Source organism: Hoplias malabaricus, chromosome 2, assembly GCF_029633855.1.
Source record: "Hoplias malabaricus isolate fHopMal1 chromosome 2, fHopMal1.hap1, whole genome shotgun sequence".
In the NCBI taxonomy this organism is placed as follows: domain Eukaryota; kingdom Metazoa; phylum Chordata; class Actinopteri; order Characiformes; family Erythrinidae; genus Hoplias; species Hoplias malabaricus.
In genome coordinates, this window is record NC_089801.1 from 70958156 (window position 1) to 70983074 (window position 24919).

Sequence of the window (24919 nt, forward strand, 5' to 3'; positions counted from 1 at the left end):
TCATACCAGTCTTAAGATGAATGACTTTGACATTTAAAAAATACAGATGCTTTACTTTTGAAGAACCTGGTTCATGACCTCCTAAATCGGACAAAGTTTGCTAATTTCACTTTTACTTTTGAGTCATATATTCATTGATTTTTATATCACATTAGTGCAAGTTTAGCACATGTCATTGGTCACTAATGCTAATGTAGTTAATTCAGTGTATGTGGCGATTAAAACTTTAATGCTCCACTTTACAAACAAGTTGATTTACCACGTGTGCCGTAAAGTCATTTTGTCATTTTATATTATGAAGGGCTACTAAATTGAGTACTAATATTATTTACAACCTAATCGTTATTATTCAGAAAGCCAAGCACCAATATAAGTGAAGCTACGTTAAAATCAGAAAATGAATCTTGATGAGATTCTTTTACAGCCAGAACCAGACTCATTTTATGTCCTGCAGAGTCTGTCTCACGCTGTAAGTGTCGGGACTAACCGCTCCATCTGGAGAATGTGTGTGTGATCTGTGACTCAGAAATGGCCACTGGTTATTTTTGACTGTCCTGTTGGAAGCTTTGACACCCTTTACACAGTGGCATTCACAAGTTTCCGATGACTGTAAAGAGATATAATTTTTAGGGTTTTTTTTTAGTGAAGGTTGGGCACAGGGTAGCTATGTTAGTGCTGTCAAGAAGAGAAAAGCTATTTTATTAGCGTGTGAATCTATGTATGAGAGATATGGCGAGATATATCATGATGCTTCAAGACTTTGTGACAGTACACAACATGTAACACTTACTTTTACCAATGTGGTACCAAACAGAGAAGAGAATGATGGTCCATTTGAAAAAGGGACTGTTTGCAGTGAGCTAAATAATCTGAAACAGGACTGATTTATATTATTTTGAAATGAAACTATGAAGTAGTTCAGTGCTCTTTAAGTATTGATAGTACACTCAGAATGTCATTTTGTGACATTTAACCTGGGGGTTTAGTTTATGTGAAATTAAGATTGTGATAGGTTTTACAGTTGTTTTTCGTTCATTCATTAATGTATTCCTTGTCTGTAACCGTTTATCCAGTTCAGGGTCGCGGTGGCTCCGGATCCCACCCAGAATCACTGGGCGAAACACACACTGGACAGAGCACCAGTCCAACACAGGGCCATTTGTTTTTTGTTGTATATAATTGTATGTCAATCTTTTCTTTTTGTTTACACAAGTCAAAGCCAGAAATGACTGGTTTAAAGCAGGTTTAAATAGGTCCAGCCCCTTCCTTTACACTTTTCCTGGGTGTAGAATGGAGTGTATTTTGAGGTCTACATATTTGTTCAGACTGCTGTAAATGCTATGTATAATAAACTTTAGTGTACTTGTATCTTAGGCTGCCACCTCGACTGTGTCCAGCAGTGTCCAGCCTTGCGGTTCTATTTCTGATCTGTGGGCCAGTTGGGTTGTGGCTGATATTTTCAGCATTTAACTGATGCTGTTTTCCCCTCTGTTTCCATGAGGATGGCCCTGACGGCCAGTGAGAGGGGAAGAGAGTGAGAGAGTGTACAGTATGTAGTCGTACGCAGAAACATATTTTCATATCCTCTCCTTTTCTTTCTCTATTTATGTCTCATTTCTTTCTCTCTCTCTCTCTCTCTCTCTCTCTCTCTCTCTCTCTCTTTCACACACAGAGAGAGAGAGAGAGAGAGTTTCTCTCTCAATGGAATCTCTCATCTGCCACCCCCCCCCCCCCCCATTTTTTTTCTCACACACCCACACACACACACCCTCACTGCTTTAGTTTTTGGAGGTGTATCTCCTGCTGTGAATTCCTTGGTTTGCAATGTGTGATAAGCTTGTATCTGTTTGGAAAGCCACACACACACACACATTCACACAGACACACATTGGAATGAACAGTATGTAGGATTAACAAAGCCCCGTGAAGGTCTTTTCCCACTACATCGTTTACAGAACAAACACAACAGCCTTTCATGGCCACACAGTACACACTCTTTCTGCACCATCTAACACATCTCGCCCCCACCCCCTCACACTGTTCCATATTTCTAGGATATTCAAAGAGTAATGTATGAACTGCATGTTTCATATGGTGCCACTTCCATATCTCAGTGCCCCACACAGTTTAGAAGAGTGTATTTCTTTCCATGCTGTGTAGATTACAACTCTTACTGTGATTGGGATATAGGGGGACATTATAGTGACTGTTGTTAGTAAGGCTTAAAATACCCATACTTAGAGACTAACTGACTGCTTAGTACTACATCGTTAAACAGTCACTAGGGTGAATTCAGCATTTTCCAGAGCAATTGCAATGGTCTTAATTAGCCTTTTCTAAGCAGGTAGCTAGCAGGTAGCACCACACTCCTCACAGACAGTCACCAGGAGGAAACCCACGCAGACACAGGGAGAACACACCACACTCCTCACAGACAGTCACCCGGAGGAAACCCACGCAGACACAGGGAGAACACACCACACTCCTCACAGACAGTCACCTGGAGGAAACTCACGCAGACACAGGGAGAACACACCACACTCCTCACAGACAGTCACCCGGAGGAAACCCACGCAGACACAGGGAGAACACACCACACTCCTCACAGACAGTCACCTGGAGGAAACCCACGCAGACACAGGGAGAACACACCACACTCCTCACAGACAGTCACCTGGAGGAAACTCACGCAGACACAGAGAGAACACACCAACTCCTCACAGACAGTCACCCGGAGCAGGACTCGAACCCACAAACTCCAGGTCCCTGGAGCTGTGACAGAGACACTACCTGCTGCACCACCATGCCGCCCATATATATATATAAAATTTAAAATATAAAATCTGCTCTATTCAGAATTTTATCAATTACCACTACCATTAATAATTTTCAATTTGATGGTGCTTTGAATAATCAAGTTTGAAAAGAAAAGTATTAGTTTAACTTCAGATTGTGTTTTGGTTCAAAATTTCAGGCCTAATATGAGCTGTTCTGAAGCACACAGAGTACTTTTTATATTGGCCCTGAGGAACAGAGATGTTTACATGCGTTGTTTTTGCTCTCATGTATGTAGAGCCTTGAAGAAAATACAATAGCCGTTGCCTCTTTGTGTGGCGAGGCCATAGAGAGTAATGGCAGCTTTGGGGCTTTTAGCAGGCTGGCAGTTCTACAGAAAACTGCTGGTGTCCTTCCAGGACAAACAACTGCATTTACACTCACACATCACGTCACCATCCCTCTCTCACACTTTCTCGGGTCCACACACACACACACACACACACACACACTCTCTCTCTCTCTCTCTCTCTCTCTCTCTGACTCTGTGCTCTTGCTCCTCTTTGTTTTTGTATGCCTTATACGTCATGTTGGCTAATTCTCTGGAGACTGCTGCTACATGGCTCCAGGCTCAGTCTGACAGTCTGTCACTAGGACGCCTGCTTTACATGCTGTGGGATGCTGGTTACAGCCCACTGATCTGGGGTCAGTCTGGACACTGCTCATATTTCATTTTGTTGAAACGTGTTATAGAGAACTGCAAAGGCCGTCACTGAGACACATGCACAGCAAGGAGAGAATGTAGCGTTTGTGTCTGCCTCTGTACAGAGATCATGTTTGGCTGCAAATTACTGGGTGGTACTCAAGATACTGATGCTGCAATGTGTTGAAGTGATGAGCACATGGATAGACCTTTTGCCCACTTTCCTTACCAGTTTGTCTATTGGCTGCTAACAGGGTGCTATTGGACAGCTCAGTGCAGCTGGAGGAGAAGATTAACTTGCCAGTTCTCACACAAGATTTAACATTAATTAGAATAAATGAACGTTTAAAAAGCACTAATTTAAACTGCACTGTTTCCTCCGGGTGACTGTCTGTGAGGAGTGTGGTGTGTTCTCCCTGTGTCTGCATGGGTTTCCTCCGGGTGACTGTCTGTGAGAAGTGTGGTGCGTTCTCCCTGTGTCTGCGTGGGTTTCCTCCGGGTGACTGTCTGTGAGGAGTGTGGTGCGTTCTCCCTGTGTCTGTGTGGGTTTCCTCTGGGTGACTGTCTGTGAGGAGTGTGGTGTGTTCTCTCTGTGTCTGCGTGGGTTTCCTCCGGGTGACTGTCTGTGAGGAGTGTATATATAACCCCTATATGGTGTATATATATACCACGACCCTGAACTGGATAAGGGTTACAGATAATGAATGAATGAATAATAGCTACAGTATTTTGCAATACATTGAACGAGTACTTAACAGTGGATTCCTTTTAATAGTTTTACAGTATTTGCAGTGTTGAGAAACAGCAGGTCATCTGATACCTACGATTTAGCTTTTTATGACCTTCTGTAGACGACGGCTTGTATAATATGCTGTTTTCTTGGCTCCTTTTACTGCTTGGCACCGGCACTGAAATTAGTTCAGTCGACTGCCCCCAGACTGAAGTGAAGTACGACATTAATTTATTCAGCGTTGCTTTCAGTCAGTTGATGTCCTTGTGCATGGCTTTGTATATTACCTCTGCTCACTGTCAAATGCTTTCCTGGATCTCTGTCTGTGTGAATCTTGCTTTGAACGTGTTGGTGAAGAATGATTGCCATTTACATTCGTTTAAAGTCTAATTGTAAATTTGGTGTGCAAAGTATAGACAGATGTCATTATGTTTGACCTCTTGCCAAATGTTGAGTGTCACACTGAGGTCTGTGGCTATGCGGCTCCCATGATTTGCTGCTAATTATTTAGGTATTTTTGTGATGTTTACAGCTATTGTTTATGACTGTTTGGGTGTAAGGTGTTGTATTTGCACCATTGTGTTTATGCAGTTTCCCCCTTTTGTTTTACGCCTACTTTCAGGTGTGTTCTACTTCTCCGTGGACACCCCCCAACTTTTTACCATTGGCTTTGAAGCCTTTCTCAGTCAGTGACCACCAAGTATCCTTTAATACTGCAACCGCAAGTCTCTAAATTAAATAATAATAAAATAATATTAATAAATAAATATTGGTTTAGTCGTATAACGCCCTGTGAAGGACTGGCGCCCCCTCCAGGATGTAATCCCGCCTTGCGTCCAATGATTCCAGGTAGGCTCTGGACCCACCGCGACCCTGAATTGGATAAGGGTTACAGATAATGAATGAATGAGTCGTATAACTGCATTGATTCACCAGAACACCAACAGATCACTGGATATTCTAGTCCTCTTCAATATCAGTATTTCAAACCGGTGTTGTGAAAAGAATGAACGAGCAAACGTTTCGAAGACCTACTGTAAACATTGGGATTTAGAACATTCAGTGAATGGGAATCTGTGATGTTATGGCGATAAGAAGGGCTTCCTACGTTGCAGATCAGTCTGTCAAAGAAATGTAGGCCCAAATGTAACCTGACCTTTCTTCACCACCAGTCCAGCTTCAGAGCTTCAGGTTATGTGCCATGAATGTGCCATGCTGAAATATTATCTTAACATTATCTCCAAGAATAGAACGAGAGAAAAGTATCACGGTACATGTCCGCTCATGGCGTTCTGTTTCTCTTCAGTCGTGGTGTACTTTTTTATTTTTTTTACAACTTCTGCGTATGTTACTGAAATATAGCACTTTCATTTATTAAGTTTCCCTTCAAGCTTGTCTTTATTAAAGAATATATCTAGCTATAGGGAAGATATAAGGTAGTAGAGAATAGGTGGTGAAAAAAATACAGTTTAACACCTGGTCATAGCCTGGTAAAGACTACCAAGTGTGTAATATTCTTGTGAATGTTTGTGTTCTGCTTCTTTCCTCATGTTCAAATCAAGCCAATCCCTCTTTTTTTGGTGTTTAAACTAATGGATATGAGTGTTTTTACTAAACCGTCTTAAACAAGAGAGAGGTGCTGAATTGCCCTGGTAATTATAAGATCAAAAGAAAGCCACCCTCCCCTCCTCCTCAATTACACAGTGAGTGAAATGGGGTGAATAGGCAGCACTTAATTAAACCCTCCAGAGGGGAACTTTGAGGAGTTAGAATGCCTCTACTGTTGTCCTCCGCCGTTTCAGGCCTCTTCCACACTCTGCAGAGGATGATGTCATGGTCTTGCTGTTGATTGGACTATGCTGTGGCTTTAAGACTCATTCAGCTCAACAGAACAATGAGCCGTTGGCATGTGTCCTTCTAACTTGGAAAGGCTTTGGGAAAGGCCTGCCCCTAACTGACCGCCAGAGATTGCTTCCTCTTAGTGTCGTAATGGTTGTGTGTGTGTGTGTGTGTGAGGGTTTGTTTTTTAACATTCACAGGACGAACCGTGTCCTGACCTTCAAGACTAATACAATAACCTCAGATGGAAACAACAAAATACTCTTGACCTTGCGAAGGGCTTTTTACAGAACAAAAACAGCAAAAACTGAAGAACAAGTCATTTCCTTTTAATTTGTGACATCATACAGTTGGAGTTTGGTTTAGAGTTACATATAGATACTGACATAAACAAAAGGGTTATCACAATTTATACCTTAATGTGTAATCAATAGGCCCGCCCCCTCCAGGGTGTGTTCTTGCCTTGCGCCCAGTGATTCCAAGTAGGCCCCTTACCCACCTCGACCCTGAACTGGGTAAACGATTTCAGACAATGAATGAATGACTCAATGGGGCCGCCCCGTGATTCAGTGGGTAGAGGGTTCGATCCTCACCTCGGCTCACCGTCTATGAGGAGTTTGGTGTTTTCTCCCTGTGTCTGCATGGGTTTCTACTCACAATTCAAAATCACATGTTGGTAAGTGGATTGAGTGTTTGAAATTGTCCACTGGAATGAATGGGGGAAGTTGTGTTTCTGCCTTTGGACCAGTGATAGCAGGTCGAGACCCCACATGACCCTGATTAAGGTGAAGCATTTACACATATTTAATTTAGAAAGGAATTCTTATTAAAGTGGAGGTTCTCATGTTCTGGTAAAGCTTTCTTATTGACTGTTTCTTAGTAAAAAAAAACGGGAACAATATCATAGCATTATTCAAATGAAACAACCGTTTGCCATTTTCCAGTTGTGTATAATAGTTTATAGTCCATAATGCCTTCAGAAAACCTTGTTAGATAGTAATACAATCGCTTGTGTGGATAAATGTCCTTGGGGGACAAAAGCAGACATAGGGATGGTTGTAGAAGGCTTTTCCTGTTTTTGTAACTATGAGAAACTAGTTTTCCCAGGCCTGTGTTTATTGATTTAACAGTGCAGCTAAAGAAGTTTGTTTAGTTAAAGTGATAATGCACGTGTTGATTCTTAAAAATTCCCACTTTGGTGTACTGACATGTGCTGGTGTGGGAATTGTTTGCTGACGTAGTAAAATGAATAGTTTTAACACCACCCTCCTCACAGACAGTCACCAGGAGGAAACCCACGCAGAACCAGGGAGAACACACCACACTCCTCACAGACAGTCACCAGGAGGAAACCCACGCAGACACAGGGAGAACACACCACACTCCTCACAGACAGTCACCCGGAGGAAACCCACGCAGACACAGGGAGAACACACCACACTCCTCACAGACAGTCACCAGGAGGAAACCCACGCAGACACAGAGAGAACACACCACACTCCTCACAGACAGTCACCAGGAGGAAACCCACGCAGACACAGGGAGAACACACCACACTCCTCACAGACAGTCACCCGGAGGAAACCCACGCAGACACAGAGAGAACACACCACACTCCTCACAGACAGTCACCCTGAGCAGGACTCGAACCCACAACCTCCAGGTCCATGAAGCTATGTGACTGCGACACCTACCTGCTGCTCCACCGTGCCGCCCTTGTGTTAGACATTGGGCATTGTTTTTAATCAGTCTTCTGCTGTTACTCATATGACCGTGCATACCTTCATTTACGCTTTTTATATATAATCTTGTAAAAAAATTATATATTTTTTCACTGTCCATATGTTTTGTGTATTCTATCCACAGGTGTATCTCATCAATGTCACTTACTCCGACTCGACGTCCCACATCATCTACAGAAGATACAGCAAGTTCTTTGACCTTCAGGTAAAAATCATTCATGCCCACACTTGTCAATGTCTCTGTTTTACTGTCTTTTACAAATCATTTTCTCTCTCTCTCTCTCTCTCGTTCTCTCTCTCGCTCTCGTTCTCCTCCTCTCTCTCTTTCTAACTTGTTCGTTTTCTCACCAGCGCTGTATTTTTCCTCTTACTCAGACACATTTGAAATGACTCTGTAGGGAGTACAGATTTGCGGAGCCAGGCCAAACACAAGTTAATGCGTGTGTTTATACATTATGCCAGATGTGTATTTATGGTAATTTGGGAAATCTTATCTGTTATATATACACCCACTCAATAACCGCAAGTGCAAATGCAAATATTCAACTACAATTTTAACACAATTATTTTGTCTGTCAAATGCTGGTGTAAGAGCTGGAGGTTGGAGATGATAAATCTTGTAATGGTTTGCATTTTTAATAGGCAATATTGCAATCTCTCTCTGTCTCTCTCTCTCTCTCTCTCTCTCTCTCTCTCTCTCTGTTGCTTGCTTGCTTGCCGCCACAGTGACTGACAGGTTATTTAATATAATGACTATGAACGGATGTGAATTTAATACAGTTTAATGTGGCATGCATTACGGACAGGAGTAGAGGGATTACAGATTGACTTTTATGAGTGGCTTTTACATGCTACATGCTCTTGTACATTACAAAAGGACTCTTATGTCTTAAGTTAAGGCATTACTCGTACACCAGCATTTGCTTTGGAAAGCATACGAAAGGGAGTGAATGTGTTCAGCCCAGTCCCTCAGGTTTATCAGTGGTGTAGAACTTGGGGTGGACGATAATGCCCTAAAATAACGTCACAATACTTGAGGATAATTTCAAGAACACTCTATTGCAACAAAATTAATAGGTTATATTAATATGAATATAATTTAATATATACTAATTCTATTAAATGGTATTATTTATTCAGTTGTTTTATTTTACTACAAATGTAACAGTTTCAAACATTCAGAAGAAGCAGAAAAATCATCTGTAAACATTTGCTTATTTTATAAACAACAGTAGTTTACCAAGATTCGGATTTTGTATTAAATAAATAATATAGAATATAAATCTAGCACACAACTAAAGTGCATATAAACAGCAAAGGCAAATAACTATACAAAAAGTAACCTTAAAGCATCACAGTAAATAACAAAACAAATACAGAATAGTTGCTGTGCTGAGTCAGTGTAGTCTTATCTGCTTGGATTAGAGCTCACTGGCTGTTGAAATCCTCTCAGTATTTTTGACTTTCCTCATCCTCAAACAGATGTTTCTGTTTGAGGTGGTGAAATAGATTAGCTGTAGCTCTGCCAAACTTCTCAAACGCTGCCTAAATGCCTCAAATAATGAGCGTATGCCATATTATTCATGACGTCATTATTTAAACAAATCTGAATATCACTTATCGCAAAGTTGATTTGATAAAGTTTGTTTAAAAAGTTGAACGTTACGATATGGCGCACCCCTAATTTACACATCTGGAAGTCTAAATTGTGCTTCACGAATACTTAGTCTGTCTGAATGTTCTGGTTTTGTTGGTTTATATTGCACTCTACTGCACAAAGACCATTCAAACATCTGCAGTGAGTTGACGTTTAAACAAATACATATTTGTTGTACTTTTATAGACAGTTTTGATGTTTTGTCTTAAGTCACGGTCACACATTCAGGGCAAGTTGCCCAAATTCTTACTAAAATATTAATTAATATCATAAATGTGGGTTCGATTCCCACTCTGGGTGACTGTTTGTGAGGAGTTGGTGTGTTCTCCCTGTGTCGGCGTGGGTTTCCTCCGGGTGCTCTGGTTTCCTCCCACAGTCCAAAAACACACGTTGGTAGGTGGATTGGCAACTCAAAAGTGTCCGTAGATGTGAGTGAGTTAGAGTGTGTGTGTTGCCCTGTGAAGGACTGGCGCCCCTCCAGGGTGTATTCCCGCCTTGCGCCCAGTGACTCCAGGTAGGCTCTGGACCCACCACTGGATAAGGGTTACAGATAATGAATGAATGAATGAATAATTTAGGAATTATGTCATACTTCACAATCTCTGTTGTTTTGTCTGAAGATGAAACTACCAAATTGAAGTTAATAATCCATTGTTAGAACTTTTACCAAACAACAACTTAATCTTAATCAATTAAATATTGATTGATTTAGATATGTAACATCTATTTAGTAATTACATTAAAAACCTGTAAAACTGATCAGTTTAAATGTATTTTATACATGCAACACAATGGGTTTATATCATTGAAAGCAACATTTCCAAACGTTTTGAACAGTATTCTCTGTATGTGTCTGTGTGTGAATGTGTAGTTGCATGTATGTATGATGTGTGTAATGGCCTGTATATTGGGCCAGTAGTTTGCCCTGGGGTTCTGCACTCTTCCGGTCATTCTGGTACATGTTAACCCTGCTCATGGACTCTCAGGCTTCTATCAAAAGACCCCACTGTGTTCTGGAGGAAGCCAAGGCAGCCATGCTCCAACCAGGCTGGTGGGTCAAATTCAAAGCCCCCATTGATAAATTAAAGAGGCCTGGAGCAGCCAAGAGCCTCCTTTTGCAGCTTTAACTCCACCGTCCTCGTGATGACTGCAGAAAAGCTGGAATAATAAACACACCAGTGGGGGATGGTAGGAGAAGCTTGCCTGAAATGTTGACAGTTGTCATTTAGCGAACTGGAGGCTTGACGGAGTGTTTTCACATGTGGGCCTCAAAGACGATTAGCCGTAGTCCACTTCTGCAAAACGGCCGTAATTATGTATGTGTTCTAGGCCGCTTAGTTTCAGTTGTATCATAGATGGCATTCAGCTGGCATTCAATAAAAGGATTTGGCTTAAATATTGTTCTGATTCACGTTGAGGAAATGACCTCAATTTAACTTGTAGTAGAGTTGCAGTTGGTCCACATTTGAAAAACAGGTCTAAAAAATGTGTGTTGTTGTCTACTTTTAGAAATTGTGTTAAATGTGCCTTTTTTTTAGATTGACTTTTTGAAAATCGTGTTCATAACTCATCCTAAACAATTAGATTCTTCAGCCTTACTGTTGCTTCATCAAAGTTAGAACTTCAATTCACAGTTTAAGTGCCATTGCGTTTGTAATATAGTTGCACCTTTTAAACTATGTCCCAATGACCTCCACACAAGTCTGTCTAATTCCACAACCACAATCCTGCTTTCGGTTGGTGATAATCCAAATTTGACTTGGATTGGAAATGCTAATCCCGCTATAGCATGCAAAGTGCACATGCTTTTCTTTGTGGTGACCGTATCTCAGCTTTGCAGGATGATATAAATATGGATATTACTCGTCATTAAATAATTCAGTTTTCTTTATTTTATTGACGTAATTCCTCTGTGATTTCACTGTTTTTATAATTAGCTAACAACTCTGAGCACAATGCTTTGCTCTGTTTAGAACAAATTACCATTCAGCTGGACATGTATTCAGTTTGCAGTTAGATGATTATGTGCTTTCTGAATGAAGCTGTCAGTTTTTACGCTACATGTCCAGAAGTTCTAAGTTTTCTCCTAGGGGCACCCATTGTGTTTCTGAAGGTTAACTGTGCACACAAGCCTTAAAACATCCAGAGAATATGATTGGCTAACAGTATAGGATGTTCTAGCACTATTGTTCATGAGCGTACATTCACAATGCCTAATGCCAAATGTGGGATAGAGGGGTATACATCCCTCCTGCAATGGGCTGTGGAGAGGTAGAACTGTGTTCTCTGAAGTGGCCTCACTAATGCTGTTGTGGCTAAGTATTACCAAATACTTACGGCAGTGATCCAACATCTAATGCAAAGCTTTCTAGAAACACTGGATGAGAAAGAGTCCATATAGTGACCATACAGTGTGTTTAGAAAAGCACAGTCTTTTAACTGCACTTTTAGGTCTCCTGTGTTGAAAGACTTGCCTGACAGCTGGTTCAGCACTATTGGACCACTCCCTTTTGGTTTCTGGTCCATTTAAAACAAAACACACCCCTGCTGGCTGGGGAATAAAGCCTGGGGGTTTTGATTATATTATTTTTGAATCACAGAGCAGAGGTCATTGGGGTGATTATTCGGAACCACGTCTGCTTACATGTGCACTCTACACTTTTACAAATAAAGGGTTGTTTGGAGCAGTGTGTTAAAGAAGAACCCGTTTGGTTTCCTACGGAAACCTTCAGTGAATGTTTCTTTGAAGATTTTGGTAATGAGATGTCATGACATTTTGGGAAACTGGATGTGACGGAAAGGTTATCCTAGGACCATACAGCTTCTTTTCGGAGGTCTTTGTACAAACAGAAATTGTACAAACCAATTTCTAATAAATAAGTAAATAAATGTTGGGATGCTGGATCCTGTTCCTGGCATCAAATAGCATATGGGCATATATTTAAATATAAATAAGTAAGTAAATAATTAAGTAAATAAATAACATTTTTAAAAAATATTTGCATTTTGCATTTGTGTGTCCTCTCTGTACCTGTGTGGGTTTCCTCCGGGTGACTGTCTGTGAGGAGTGTGGTTAGTCTCCCAGTGTCTGCGTGGGTTTCCTCCGGGTGACTGTCTGTGAGGAGTGTGGTGTGTTCTCCCTGTGTCTGCGTGGGTTTCCTTCGGGTGACTGTCTGTGAGGAGTGTGGTGTGTTTTCCCTGTGTCTGCGTGGGTTTCCTCCGAGTGACTGTCTGTGAGGAGTGTGGTGTGTTCTACCTGTGTCTGCGTGGGTTTCCTCCGGGTGACTGTCTGTGAGGAGTGTGGTGTGTTCTCCCTGTGTCTGTGTGGGTTTCCTCCGGGTGCTCCGGTTTCCTTCCACAGTCCAAAAACACACGTTGGTAGGTGGATTGGCGACTCAAGTGTCCATAGGTGTGAGTGAATGTGTGTGTGTGTGTTGCGCTGTGAAGGACTGGCGCCCCCTCCAGGGTGTGTTCCTTGCGCCCAATGATTCCAGGTAGGCTCTGGACCCACCGTGACCCTGAACAGGATAAGGGTTACAGATAATGAATTTTGTCGTTGTAATAATTAAAAATGAAATATAGCATTTAAATTGAAATGATTTTGTTTGATTTGTTTTTTTCCTGCACATGTGCACTGTGTCCCAACATTTTTAGAAATGGGATTTGTAGCTTAATTAGTCGTGGTATCTCACCTATTCACAGTACTTTGTATGCCCATGTATAGCCAAAATTATATTCCACTACTATGTAAATAGTTCCTCACTTCTGCATCTTAAGAATGTGTTAAAAACGATTTTTGATTGTATCACTATGACTTTCTAGCCGACAAACATTAAGGAACTGAGCCTCTAGATAAAGACCCCTGTATGACGTTCGAGAAGATGCTGGGTTTGTAGGCAGCGGTACATATTCTGGGTGTGTGTCGAGAGCTTCTTGCCAGACTACAGTGTTGTTTTTTCCCTCCGAGGTCTCTTTGATGATTCAGGTTTGTTTGGCCAGCTCATCGCTCAGGCTGGATTGGAGCCTCTTCCTTGTAAAACATTTATGTGTCTGAGGTTCTCTAGCTCTTAGCAGCTTGTACAGAGCTACAGAATGAGAGCCTAAAGCCAAGACAGAGGATGTGGTATATTTGGCCAAATAGGTGTGTACAACAGGCCCAAGCCTGTTCCCTGTTTTTTTTGTTTATTCTGAAATGATTACGTTTATGAATTAATTTACATTTGGTGTCATGCACAATCGTATTTCGAAAGAAACTGAATTTGCATGTAAATGTGCTTGAATATTGTTACCATTGATTAGAACATTCCATATTTGAGGCAGCAGAATCATCCCCTTCACAACACATTCAGCGCATTTTGAAGCATCATTACACCCTGTGTGACAGTGTATTTAATATTCATCTCTGATGTAGACACTACCCCCAACCTCCTCCAATTGAAATAGGTTAGTTTTGCATCTCACTCTAGAGCAGGTGTTAACTCGTGTCACTTGAGGTTTCCTGATTTTAAAGCAGTTTCAGTGATGCAACAGACAAACAGTGTGCATAAATCTACATTAAATCAGAATAGCACATGCTTGCTGTAGTTTATAGGTGAAGACGGTGCAAAATGTGAATTTACAACTTCACTTCTAAAGTTGGTATATTGAATAAATTGAGCTGTGAATTGTTAAATGGCAGAAACCATAATCATATTTCAAAAGTTGGACCAATTGTTACAATTAAATAAGGTGAGCAGGTGTTGTGATGATGAAGTTAAAAGAAGTTGAGCTACAGGCTGCTGAATTTGTCTTGTATTCTTATTTCCACTCATACACTAAGGTCTCATAAAAGATCAAGCTCCTGTGTCCTGTGACACAGGGAGAACACACCACACTCCTCACAGACAGTCACCTGGAGGAAACCCACGCAGACACAAGGAGAACACACCACACTCCTCACAGACAGTCACCTGGAGGAAACCCACGCAGACACAAGGAGAACACACCACACTCCTCACAGACAGTCACCAGGAGGAAACCCTCTCAGACACAGGGAGAACACACCATACTCCTCACAGACAGTCACCCGGAGTGGGATTCGAACCCACAACCTCCAGGTCTCTGGAGGTGTGTGACTGCGACACCTACCTGCTGCACCACCGTGCCGCCTAATGTAAAAATGATTTTATTTAACAGAAAACAAGAACATTTACGTTTATGCCATTATTCTGAATGTGAAAGAAACAGAAAACAGATATAAATATGTTGACACAATTATATAATATAATGAATTAGATTTGTAACCACATATTTAATTATTTACATAATTATAACTATATAAATAGACAACAGTAACCTTTAGGGGGTTAATTCCATAGCCGACTGGTGTGTCCTGCTGGCTTTGCGCACGTAGTTAACTGTTGGGTACTTATTTTGTTTGTGTTTTTTTCTCTTTGCTGAATAGTGCATGGTTTACTGAGTGCTGACATGCTCAGCTGCTTGGACGTCTTCCATGAGGTATTTGGTTCGTGTTGAGCACACGATCCACTGATACGAGGTCTTTGGTTGTTGGATTAAAGTGCTGAACATTTTTGTGGCTTGCTGACCGACTGTCTTTAAGTTTTCCTGTGTTATGGTTTAAGGCTTAGTCTTGCTGATACAGACTTTCTGGTTTCTGGGTTTGTATTTGACATTTCTGTGGCTGGCTGACAAAGCTGCTAATTTAAAAAAAAAAAAAAAAAAAAAATTCAGTTCAGGTCCCTCCTATGAGATCCAGCCTTACTGCTGAGCTGACATTGGAAAAGGCAACAGGGAATGTGGGAGGATCAATCCAAACCTGAGTTTTTTCTGTGTAGAGTTCTCCACATGTCCTTGATTTAACATTATATGATTAACATTATATAATTCTGTTTTGACAAACACATCCTAAACTCTTTAGAACATTACTGCTAAATGCTATTTAATGGGCCACTCTTTATTATTTAATTTTTATATTATATTAAAAATAAACTAAGACCGGGGCGGCACGGTGGCGCAGCAGGTAGGTGTCGCAGTCACACACCTCCAGAGACCTGGAGGTTGTGGGTTCGAGTCCCGCTCCGGGTGACTGTCTGTGAGGAGTGTGGTGTGTTCTCTCTGTGTCTGCGTGGGTTTCCTCCGGGTAACTGTCTGTGAGGAGTGTGGTGTGTTCTCCCTGTGTCTGCGTGGGTTTCCTCCGGGTGACTGTCTGTGAGGAGTGTGGTGTGTTCTCTCTGTGTCTGCGTGGGTTTCCTCCGGGTGACTGTCTGTGAGGAGCGTGGTGTGTTCTCCCTGTGTCTGCGTGGGTTTCCTTCGGGTGACTGTCTGTGAGGAGTGTGGTGTGTTCTCCCCGTGTCTGCGTGGGTTTCCTCCGGGAGCTCAGGTTTCTTCACACAGTCCAAAAACACACGTTGGTAGGTGGATTGGTGACTCAAATGTGTCTGTAGGTGTGAGTGTGTGAGTGAATGTGTGAAGGACTGGTGCCCCCTCCAGGGTGTATTCCTGCCTTGCGCCCAATGATTCCAGGTAGGCTCTGGACACACTGCGACCCTGAACTGGATAAGGGTTACAGATAATGAATGAATAATCTAAGAATAAATACAAACAGTATTATTTAATATTAATATAAGAAATAGTTATTTTATGTATATCAAGCTATTTGTTTAACCATTTACCAGCCCAGTAATATTTATAATGTAGTACCTGGTTTGGCTGGGGGCACTGAAGAGTGGTTGAACATAATTTTCTGTTTAGCTCATATATAATAAAACAGTGCTAGTTTTTTCGTAAAATCATTTGATGTATAGTTATTTAAATATTTGTTCTAAAGTTCTACACTGTTGAAAACAGAGTAGCTGTTGATATGAATTTTTTCAAACCATTTCCCTACTATGAGAGTGTTGTACAGTCCTGTATTTAAAAAATGTGTAATATTAATATTTGTTTACATGCATTTAAAACACAGCTGTGACACAGTTAGAGACAGGCCTTTGCTTTTTATCAGTAAGAGCACCTGAGGGTTGTGATCCAGCAAAATATCATTCATTATCTGTAACCCTTATCCAGTTCAGGGTCGCGGTGGGTCCAGAGCCTACCTGAAATCATTGGGCGCAAGGTGGGAATACACCCTGGAGGGGGCGCCAGTCCTTCACAGGGCAACACACACTCACACACACATTCACTCACACACTCACACCTAAGGACAGCAAAATATCAGCTGGTCAGAGAATGTCAGAATGGTTAAAACACTAACTGCATGGTAAACAAAGTGATGGTTTGAACTGGTTATTTGGCATATTCCAGTTGTGTGATTAACACAATACATTATACTATCTTCGTGGCAACATTATCATAGCAGCTTAAATGTTTAATAAAAGCCTTCATATTGTTTTAATATCATAATTGACGTTACCTGCTCTCTGTGACACACTTTGACAAGTTCATTTAGGGCTGTTGGATATACTTCTGGACACACGCCTGTTTTCTTTTAAGTCTGTGGAATGTCTGAATGTGAGTGTGTCGTGCTGTGTGGATAGAGTGATATTTTTACACACTTGTGGTAGACTGGCATGCTGTCCTGAAAAGAAGGGGGGTGAGTCATTCCATGACTTTGTTTGATGTCTGCTTTCAGTCGTACCTTTTTTCTGTCTTCAGAGTCTCTCCATCTCTACAGGATATTCATAACAAAGTGGCCCACATAGTTTGGTATGTTTGCACCAGTACATTGTCACTCATAATTTTTTCAAACGTGAAGCACCTCATGGCACCGGCTTGTAATTCCCCCTCTCACTCAGTCACTTATATACTCATTTAGAATTAGGAATGTCACCCAATTTGTAAAATCACTGAAGTCCCTCTATCACTGAAAATCAGTGGTTTTTCCACACACTAGAGCTGTTTCTCCAACCACCTGCTGATCCCACTAAGCTACCAGAACATTCTTCATTCTGTAACCAGATAAGCACTGGACGAAGTGCTTTGAGGAACTGGAAGGTCACTCAGTCTACATTTGGGTGCGTGTGGGCAGAACGCAAGCCCAAAACAGCTTCTCAGACCACAAAGCACGCCAGGCATGCCAGTTCTCCAGCAGTGGGCACGGAAAACCAACTTCTCAGCACTTCTCTAAGGTCAACAACATCCCAATTATCACACTGTACTCAGACCAGTCCGGGAAGAAGGCTGCCCATTGTCCACTGGCTGCGTGTAGAGGATAAAGGCCTGTTTCACGAGTGACCCTTGGCGAGTAGTGTCCAGTACAACACCTACACTTTAGAGAAAGTGTTTGTTGTTTTACCAGCAAACACAATGGATGAATTTTAGGTCTAGGATATTAGGTGGTATTTTATATATATATATATATATACACACACTGTCTGTGATAAGTGTGGTGTGTTCTCTCTGTGTCTGCGTGGGATTCCTCCGGGTGACTGTCTGTGAGGAGTGTGGTGTGTTCTCCCTGTGTCTGTGTGGGTTTCCTCCCACGCTCCAAAAACACACGTTGGTAGGTGGATTGGCGACTCAAAAAAGTGTCCGTAGGCGTGAGTAAATGTGTGAGAGTGTGTTGCCCTGTGAATGACTGGCGCCTCCTCCAGGGTGTATTCCCACCTTGCGCCCAATGATTCCAGGTAAGGCTCTGGACCCACCACGACCCTGAACTGGATAAGGGTTACAGACAATGAATGAATGAATTAATGTCCTGGCATGGGCTTTGAGTAGAAAACAGGTCACTTTAATCTTGATTTTCTATTATTATTATTATTATTATTATTATTAACATTTTATTATGGCTTTTTAAATAACAACAATATTACTGTTGGGATTATTAAAATATGAAATTGTATACTTTGGTTTTTATGGTCGAACATATCATTAAAGCTGCTAATTGTCCAGTATGTTAAAGCTCTGTAGTATAAGCTGGTTGTAACTCAGGGTGGAAGGGGTTGAGTGAGCCTTCCACTGTCTTGGCACAGGCTCAAAGCATGAGAAAGAGAGAGAGAGGATGCCTAAATTTAGTGGTGCAGTGTAGGCAATAGAGTGGAAATTTTCCACAGTTTTCTTATACATCTGCTCCATGAGAGTGGTTAGAGAGAGTCATAATTAGCTGAGGTTTGCGTAGTGAGGAGTGCAGTAGCTACGAGGACGAGTGTAGCGGGTTCATGGAGTGTTCTTTAGCAGGATGTGTGAAATCCAGTGGTAGCCCCATGACGCATGAGGCTGTGGGTGGGTATGGGTTTGTGCCATCTGTTGAAATTTCAGGATTCAAAGAAGAGGTCAAGGGAAGTGAAGTAGGACAAGAAGCTTTTGATGTGTTTATATGTGCTCAGTTGTGGCTGTGATCATCAGGTGTGTGTGTGAGTGTGTGTTTGCCAGACTGTGGGCTCTTTTGACAACCCCCTCAGTCTGAACACAAAAGTGCTTTGATCTGGTTATATATTTGCAGACACTGATGTTCCTCAAACAGGCTTCTCTTTAGCTGCTGCACCAGTAGAGCACCCTGTCTGTTTGCTATGGGAAGAGTCTGCTGCCGAAACATTTCCTTTAGACCGGGAGAAAACTCTCATTAATATTGAGAATTATAAAAACAGGTTTGTATATAATCATCTATTTTGAATTTAATACTCTTGAAGAATCCGTTTTCGCTTTCATTCGTTGCGCTTCTCTCAGTCTCGCTTTCGCCTCCAGAAGTTTGCCGGTCTTTCTGTTTTTCCAGTCAGGGTAAGATTGGCGCGCTCTCGCTGACGTAGCCGGGTGTGCAGAATCGGCTGGGTGGGCGGGGCTTAACTTCAGCAGCCAATGACTGTCTAGATCCCGACCCCTGTGAAAAGTCACAAGCGAGAAAGTTCTGGAAGCGAAAGCGAGACTGAGAGAAGTGCAACCGAGAAAAGGAGGAATGAAAACGAAGAGAAAAACAGACGATTAAATACAGAAATGTTTAGTTTACAAACCTGTTTTTATAACTCTGAATATTAATGACAGCTTTCTCAATTACAAAATGACATTTATTGGTTATGGATTCTGTTTTTTGGTTCTCAGAAATGTAGAACTTATTTTGACGCCATAAATTCATTATTAATTTTAAATGGAAGTTAATGCCTGAATTATTTATTTGGAATGTTTTTTTAAACATTCCGAAAAGACAAAAGAACAAAATAAATAAATAACTGAAAAAAACTGGAAAAAAAAAAACAACCTGGTTCTGCTACAACTTTGACACTATAAAATGTCATTGAACAATCTATCCTCTTGGAGAAGCTTTACGACATACTCAACCTAATGATAAGGTTATTTTAGCTCCTCTGTCTTTTCTTCTTTTGTTCTTTGTTTCTCTCCTGCCATCCCTCCTCTCTTAAATCACTAAACATCACTGCAGTGCTCAAGAGAATGAAGCCTGAAGCATCAATGCCCATGTAGAACCACTGGGCCATTTTTTTTTTTACCTGATCTCCTACTGAGCCGTATTTTCAAGTAGAACTCGTCAAGGTCTTTCTTACTAGACTGTGAAGTAACATGACACTCGGGGGGCCTTAGAAGCGTCTCAACCAAGGTGAATGGGCTGAAAGAAAAGAAACTTTACAAAGTGCTATCACTCAAGAGCTTCATGTGGCAGTCTGAATGCCAAGTACACTGCAACCACACCAGTAATGGCAAGAACAATGCCGGACACATTTTGAACAATTCTGGTAGCAAAAATGAGCTGGAGAAGGAAGGAAGGACAGCAAGGTTAAGCCAGTATGTCAATCGTTATGCTAACATGCCCACTAGCATAGATGCTACTGATTAAAATGGTTACATGGCTATATGTGAGTGAAAACAACAGTAGCCAGTTACAGCAAGGTTTTCTTTTTGGTGAGAATTTATGCTAATTAATGGTCAGTCTGTGTTGGTAGGTGGTAGGTTCACTGTTTTAGCCATGGTGTGGTCAGAGCTTGAGGAGAAAAGATTTGTAGTGGGAAATCGGTTGCTTTTCAGTTGAGTAATGGAGGTTGCTTCTTTAGATGAGCTTATGCGCTAACACTACAGCTAGCTGTTAACTGCTTTTTTTTTTCTCCTTAGTTAACAATTTTATTTTATCAGAGAAACATGTTTACACTGTTTCTGGATGCAGTGAATATTAGCTAAGATTAATTATCAACTACTACATTACAAATTAGCTTTTAAAGCTACGCTAGGAAAGATTTTGACTTTTTGCGCCCAGAGATTCCGGATTGGCTCTGGACCCACCGCGACCCTGAATTTGATAAGCGGTTACAGACAATGAATGAATGAATGATTTTATAACCAGAGTACCTTTGCACAGCACTGATAAATATTAAATATACCATATAAATCATTTTCTGTGTAGTTTAGTCAGACTAAGAGCTAGAGATTAGCATCTTAGGAAACAGTATGTTGTAGACAGCATGTGCACAGACAGGATTTGATTGATGCACCTGTCTAACTAATTAAAGTCTTCATGGCCATATAGTGCTTACTGGCTTTGAGCCCAAAGATTTTGAATGTAGCAGGTAAGCTGCATTGATTTTTATTTTTTTCCCCTCTTCATACGTTTTCAAGTGTCCAGAAAGCGATAATTTTGGAAATATATATTTAATCACAAAATGAGGGTGAATTTTGACTCATGTTTATTCTTCGTTATATGGCTAAGTACCTCATGAGTTTCCAACTTTGTTTAAATATATTGTTTGTGCCGTTGTTTAAAAAGATAGTAGTCAAAATTAGCATGTGCATATAAACAGAATCGAGAAAGGCCTTTATTTTGAGGTAGTACCGACAGTTTATGAATAACCCGTGTGCAGTGCTCTCTCTCTCTCTGTCTCTCTCTCATACACACTGTCTCTCGTCTGTCTAAACCAAGGCTAAAGTGTCCGTTCCACACCCTGTCTGATACACTGGGAGAAGGGCTAGGGCATCTCCTTTCCTTTATACAGCTGCCTCTGTATCCTTTTGGCTTGGAGTTACTCTGACTGCTGGCACTTCTTCTATATGAACTTGCATGAGGGGAATGAGCTTTGGCTGACAGGGTGGGCTGTGATCCCACCTAGGCCTACCTGTGGCTAAGCCCCTGTCATGTAAATTCCAATTAGTTTGGAAATCCTATAGCAAGACATCTCTACATTATATAGCTAGCCAGCTGCTATTTGTAAGTAACCCCAGACGCAATTGGAGACCACTGCAAATACACAGGTAATCGTATTTTTCCACTTACCAAGGAATTGGGTTAGTATTAACACTGGTGTTATGTAGCTCAAAACTATTGCAGTAGAGATACAATTGGAAGAATGTTTTATTGTTAATAACGAGAGAATGGTGGCATGGTGGTCACACAGCTCCAGGGATCTGGAGGTTGTGGGTTCGATTCCCGACTGGGTGACTGTCTGTGAGGAGTGTGGTGTGTTCTCTCTGTGCCTGTGTGGGTTTCCTCCGGGTGACTGTCTGTGAGGAGTGTAGTGTGTTCTCCCTGTGTCTGCGTGGGTTTCCTCCGGGTGACTGTCTGTGAGGAGTGTGGTGTGTTCTCCCTGTGTCTGCGTGGGTTTCCTCCGGGTGACTGTCTGTGAGGAGCGTGGTGTGTTCTCCCTGTGTCTGCATGGGTTTCCTCCGGGTGACTGTCTGTGAGGAGTGTGGTGTGTTCTCCCTGTGTCTGCGTGGGTTTCCTCCGGGTGACTGTCTGTGAGGAGCGTGATGTGTTCTCCCTGTGTCTGTGTGGGTTTCCTCCGGGTGACTGTCTGTGAGGAGTGTGGTGTGTTCTCTCTGTGTCTGCATGGGTTTCCTCCGGGTGACTGTCTGTGAGGAGTGTGGTGTGTTCTCCCTGTGTCTGCGTGGGTTTCCTCCGGGTGCTTTGGTTTCCTCCCACGCTCCAAAAACACACGTTGGTAGGTGGATTGGCGACTCAAAAGTGTCCGAATGTCTGTGAGTGTGTGTGTGTGTGAGTGTGTGTGTGTGTTGCCCTGTGAAGGACTGGCGCCCAATGATTCCAGGTAGGCTCTGGACCCACTGCGACCCTGAACTGGATAAGCGCGTACAGATAATGAGTGAAATAATGAGAGAATACGTCTAAATATCCCTAGTAGAGTGTATGGTTTTCAGTACAGTGGGAATGCTTTTATACCTGTGTTTCACATATTTCTCCCTTCAACCCTGTGTAGGACAGATTCTTTGACAGAGAGTTTGATTTTTGACTCCATGTAGATGTATAGAGCCGGTGTTTTTACTCTGAGTACATTTTTCTTTGATTTATAGTGGAAGGTCAGTTTTGTCACATTGTATAATTTTATTTGCACATCAAATGCTGCATTACTTTGATTTACGCTATAGTTTAAGGTGGATATTAAAGTGTTACTAAGACTGTCAGGTGTATTTCTGACATACATTTCTACAGAGTCCTGAATTAAAAAAATAAATAAATAAAATACTACACCCGCTTTGAGTATTAAACACACACCACACACACTGGGCAGTGCCAGTGCTGCTGTGGACGTCCCTTGTCGCACACATAAGCATTTTTTCTCTCTCTGTCTCTGTCTGTTTGTTTTAGAGCCAGAATATTGGTCACTGCTTTTTGTTGATTTTGTTCCAATATTGACAATAGATACCATCAAAGATATATATATATATATATATATATATATATATATATATATATATAAAATAGAATATTTCTGCATCGGATCTGGTGACTGCTGTGAATTTTTTCTAGTACCAACTATGACTGACATGTAAGTTATGCGGAGTCCTAAACAGACCCTCAGCATTGAGAGTTAAGTGGTGTCTGTTAGCTCAAGGCTGTGTGCTACAGTGATTTTACGATGGGTAAGGGGTGTTAATAGGTATGACACAAAGTGAAGTAAAACCCCTTAACCACAGTAAAACCCCTGTAATGTTTTACAACGGCATGCCGTCAACGCATGACTTTAATACGATTTCACACACTTTCCTTATAGGCATATACATTCTTTACGAGTTTTTCAGTGATAGACTCAACCTTCACTATTGTTGACTATGTCATTTGCCAGTATATCATCTCTGTCCACTGAAAACACGCATCTATCTCCATTTTTGAACACAGCTGCTACCCTCCACGTTGTGAAAGGACAATGAAGAGTTGACCAATAGAAATTACTTAAAAAAAACTCTTCAATTTCTCCTGTAAAGTTACCGTTTTTTTGCGAGATACATGTTTTTCATTGGACTGCGATGATGTGCGTGTTAGTGTAGCGTTAGCTGAACTGTTTTTAGCATGTGTCTGTTCTCAGGTCAGTAGGTGTACAGCAGAGTCTAGTTCTAACTGCAGTTGTGTGTGCTTGTGTCTGTTCTCAGATCAGTTAAATACAGTAGTGAGGATTTAGCTGCAGTGTTGTAAGTATGTGTCTGTTCTCAGGTCAGCAGGGTGTTGTCAGCAGCTGCAGGGATGCGGTCAGGCTTTAGGGCTTAAGTTGGACTCCTCTTATGGAAAGTAGGAGAGAGCTAAATCGAGTATTGGCCCACACAGTCAACACTTTCCACGGCAGAGTTGGCTGCCCTACATATGCTGCTCATACTCTCTCTTGCGCTCTCTCTCTCTCTCATTGGGTTAGGGAGTAGTATAATCAGTATAAAATTACTCTTTAGATACAGTTTCATGTAGAGATGGATGGTGGATTCATGTCTTACTTCAGAAGCTTCTCAAAACAGGAGACAGCTGCTGCAGATCTTGTGTGTGTAGAATTGACCAATTCCTCTTTGGCAGCGTTTCCTGTGCTAGCTTGCTTGACTTACAGGCCACACACTTGAGCCAGCTTTTCATTCCTCTCATCCAAACACGCTCCAAAAGCATGCATTCAAATAATTATAATATAAATTTGCTTTATATTCGTGTTAACTTTATTGATACACCTATAACACAAAACCTGCTTTGCTTGCATAGCCCTACCAAACAGAACATAACAGCTTTCCCTCTTCTGTCTGTTTCTTGTAAAGGGCCTAATAGCTTTTGTTTATAAATATTAACCTAATAGTGCAAAGACTGTGAACTGACATTCTGATACACTACATTTAGCATGTACGCCTCAAGCCAAAGGAATTAAATGTTGTGTTTTCTTGGTTTACGGCCAATGGCTTCATTTATAGAAAGTAATTACATTTATATTCACATTAATTTTTTAGCCTTGTAACGCAAAATTAAAGAAGCAAGGTCCCTTGGCTGATGACCTGCGTTTAAGTTGCTGGAAAGATCATTAGATGTTTGATTTATTATGTAGCACATAGTCCAAGGCAAAGGCATAGAAAGACTGGATAGTGCAAGAAAGAAAGAAAGGACCGAGTGCAAAATAAATATGAAAAAGCATAAAAGACAACACATTTAAAAAAAAAAAAAAAAAAAAAAAAAAAGCTTGAAAAGAATGAACAGAATTGACTACTGTATCATTGAACCCACAACTGGAGAACAAACCCAGCGTTCCTAGGCAACTGGCCTCCAGCTCAGTGGCGAATGGTCCGGGGGT

At 41.4% G+C, this 24919-nt stretch overlaps 1 protein-coding gene across 3 annotated transcripts in view; it reads left to right on the forward strand.

The window, feature by feature from the left end:
• Positions 1–24919, forward strand: part of sh3pxd2aa (SH3 and PX domains 2Aa) — a 124910-nt gene that overhangs the window by 12334 nt on the left and 87657 nt on the right. For all 3 annotated transcript variants that reach the window (XM_066661357.1, XM_066661359.1, XM_066661358.1), the window contains exon 2: positions 7914–7994. In XM_066661357.1, the coding sequence (XP_066517454.1) occupies positions 7914–7994 (81 nt within the window). The remainder of the gene's footprint in view (positions 1–7913; positions 7995–24919) is intronic.